The sequence below is a fragment of the Microtus ochrogaster genome, chromosome 5, assembly GCF_000317375.1.
Source record: "Microtus ochrogaster isolate Prairie Vole_2 chromosome 5, MicOch1.0, whole genome shotgun sequence".
NCBI lineage: Eukaryota > Metazoa > Chordata > Mammalia > Rodentia > Cricetidae > Microtus > Microtus ochrogaster.
Genome location: NC_022012.1, coordinates 94529340 through 94532502, shown reverse-complemented (window position 1 = coordinate 94532502; position 3163 = coordinate 94529340). Strand labels below are relative to the sequence as shown.

Sequence of the window (3163 nt, the reverse complement as noted above, 5' to 3'; positions counted from 1 at the left end):
CTGATAAAGGATACTTTTGAGGCTAGGTTACCAGAGAGGAGCAATCTGCCACAAAAAAGGAGACAAATTCTCAGAAAAACATCAAACTGAAATGTATATGTATCAAACAACAGTGAGAGAGAGAGACAGAGACAGAGACACAGAGAGAAAACAAACTTGGAAGGAGAACTAGAGGAACCCTGTAGTTAGAGATGAAAATACCCTGTTCCCCAAGATGGAAGAAGAAAATCACCAAGAGTGGACAAGGCTCAGTGGTCCATCAGCAGGCTGCGTCTGACAGGACAGAAAACACTCCAGAAAGTGGGGATTGTACACAGTACACCCGAGACAATGAGGCCAAGCCAGAGTTAGTGACAGGAGTTAACAACAGCAAGACCTCCCAACACAAGGCAGCATAAAGTATCCATGGGAAAAAAATCTCAGATGCTGTCCAAAGACACTAACCCGAAGGAGGCTTTTGTGGATGCCGCTGGTAAGGAGACTGGCAGGACTCAGGGATGTTTATGCTGGAGCAGGGCCTCAGGTACTGAGGGCTCATTAAACTAGAAAAGACAAGCATGATAAACCCACAGTCAGTAGAATAAAGGAAACAGGAAAGAGAACGAATCAGATAAATTGAAAACAGAAATAAGATCACTGAGTCAAGGATGTAGGTCCTAGAAAAGACAAACACAGTGGCAGTGTCTAGCGGGAGTGGATCAGTGTCTGCAGGCCTGCAGCCTTGGGGAAGGGGGCAGGGATGTGTGTGCGCGTGTGTGTGTATGGGTATGTATGTATGTGTGTATGTGTGTGTACATGTGTGTATGTGTGCATGTTTATGTGTGTGCATGCACATGTGTGTGAATGTGTATGTGTGTGCACGTGTGTTTATGTATGTGTGCACATGTGTGTATGTGTGTAGTGTATGCGTGTGTGTTTATGTGTGCACACGTGTGTATGTGTGTAGTATGTGCATGTGTGTGTACGTGTGTGTGTATATATATATGTGTGTGTATATATGTGTATGACCACAGGACTTGGCAACAAGAGGGGAGGACCTTCCCTTCACAAGTTCCACCATTTAAAAAGAAGTCACACCAATCGTTAACACTCTAGAAAGTAGAGAAAGGGAGTATTTCCCTTTATGTGACCTGACCATCAGGTCATTCTTCAGTGAGAGGTCCTGAGGAGGAAGCTAGAACAGGGGTCTTGCATGTGCTGTGTCCTGTGCCATGCAGTCTTCTTAGGAAATGCAGCATCTTTCATATTACTTCCAGGGAAGAAATGGGACAGCGCCAGCAGCAGGCTAAACCATGCTGCCTGAACAAGGGACACAGGTGTCTCTCAAGCATTACAGCTCCAGCACACAGTGGCCTTGACTCTGAGGAGTCAAGTCTTAGGGTGGGAGTAGGTAGGTTCTCAGGACCCAAGGCTCTAGTTGGAGGCTGCTTGTTCATTTCCCAGCTGCCCAGACCCAAAATAATCACACAGAAACTATATTAATTACAGCACTGTTCCGCCAATGATTCAGGCATATTTCTAGCTAACTCTTACATCTTGAATTAGCTTGTTTCTATTAATCTATGTATCGGCATGAGGCTTTGGCTTACTGGTAAGGATCCGACATCTGTCTCCTTAGGCAGCAGCATGGCGTCTCCTTGACTCCACCTACTTTTCTCCTCTATCTCTGCTTGGAATTCCCGCCTTGCTCTATTCTGCCCTGTAATAGGCCCAAAGCAGCTTCTTTATTAACCAGTGGCAACAAAACACATTCACAGAATACGGAGGGGAATCCCACCTCACAAAGCTGCAGCTCCCTCAAGGCCCTTGGACCAGGCATAGCTCCTTCTCCATACATCAGAGCGCCCCAGGTCAGTCTAGCTCTCAATACGTAGGAAGCCAAAATTAGTGTGATGGCAAAAGCAGACACACAGAGAATTGAGGAACAAATAGTACCTCTCATGTATGGCAGAAAACCTGAAGCGGTTTGTGTATTAAACGGTGAAACAAGTTGAGCGTGGTGGCTCACGCCTTTAATCCCAGCACTTGGGAGGCAGAGGTAGGTGGATCTTCGTGAGTTCAAGGCTAGCGTGGTTTACAAAGTGAGTTCCAGGATAGCCAGGGCTACACAGAGAAACTCTGTCTTGGGAAACACCCCCCATCCCAAAACACTGTGGGACAAGTGTCCTTGGGAAAACCCAGAGAATTAACTGGAAAATTGGCACAAGTAACAAGAAAGCACAGTAACTCACAAAATTACTCCATGGGACAAAGCAGCTACTGTATACACCCATGACCATTGGAAGAAGAGGCAGGGGCACAGCCCTTGTGCTTGTTAGAAGTGGCTTCTGTCATCAGGAGGCAGCCATCAAGAGCTTACAGTAGCAGAGGGAGAACATGGAGGTTCCCACTGTTACCCAGCAACACACCATAGGACACATGGACCTTCTTGTGGGACCCAGTCAGTGTTCTGTGAGTGCCAGGAAAGCCCAAGGGCTTCCCTATTTGCTAACACTCTACAGGGGCTTTGGTTCATGTTCTCAGGAAGGGACCATGCATAACTGGAGACTGTTATAGCTCAGCCACGTGGGGCGTGTGCCTTATCAAAGCAAGGACAGTCTCATAAAATAGCTTTTCTTGAAGATGTTGCCTGGCTTGGGGTGTGAAGAGCTTTTCTTTGGTGGTCTTTAACCCCCCCCATCCCTGTAAACAAGCAGAGACAATAACACAAACAGAGCTGCCGGCGTTCCACACTCCAAGCCAGGCCGTCCTCAGCTGGGAAGGCCAAACATACTGCTCAGGAGGGGTCAGGCCGAAGGGATCTAAAATGTCTGCCAATGGGCCAGCTTTAAGTGAGAAGAACCCTGCCAGGAGGGACAGAGGTTTAAAATGTGTGTGGGTTGCGTAGGACCTGGAGAAGCTTTCCCTTGGGCTCAGATAGTGGACACAGGACATGGCTGTTGCCGCCATTAACGCCACACCTTTTTCTCTTTCAGTTGGCCTTTGAAACAATGAGTGTTATATCTGTGGTCACTAACTGTGCTCTGATCGGAATGTCGCCACAAGTGAATGCAGTCTTCCCAGAGTCCAAAACAGACCTGGTTTTGATCGTAGTGGCTGTGGAGGTGAGTGAAAGTGTTCACACCATAGTCCTCTGCTGTCCTCAGTGAAAGTGTTCACACCA

The 3163-nt window shown here is 47.4% G+C and overlaps 1 protein-coding gene across 4 annotated transcripts in view; it reads left to right on the top strand.

The window, feature by feature from the left end:
- The window catches only part of Ano10 (anoctamin 10), a 113116-nt gene that overhangs the window by 36450 nt on the left and 73503 nt on the right, over positions 1–3163 (top strand). For all 4 annotated transcript variants that reach the window (XM_026778979.1, XM_026778977.1, XM_013346641.2 and 1 more), the window contains one exon: positions 2976–3104. In XM_026778979.1, coding sequence (XP_026634780.1) covers positions 2976–3104 — 129 coding nt within the window. The remainder of the gene's footprint in view (positions 1–2975; positions 3105–3163) is intronic.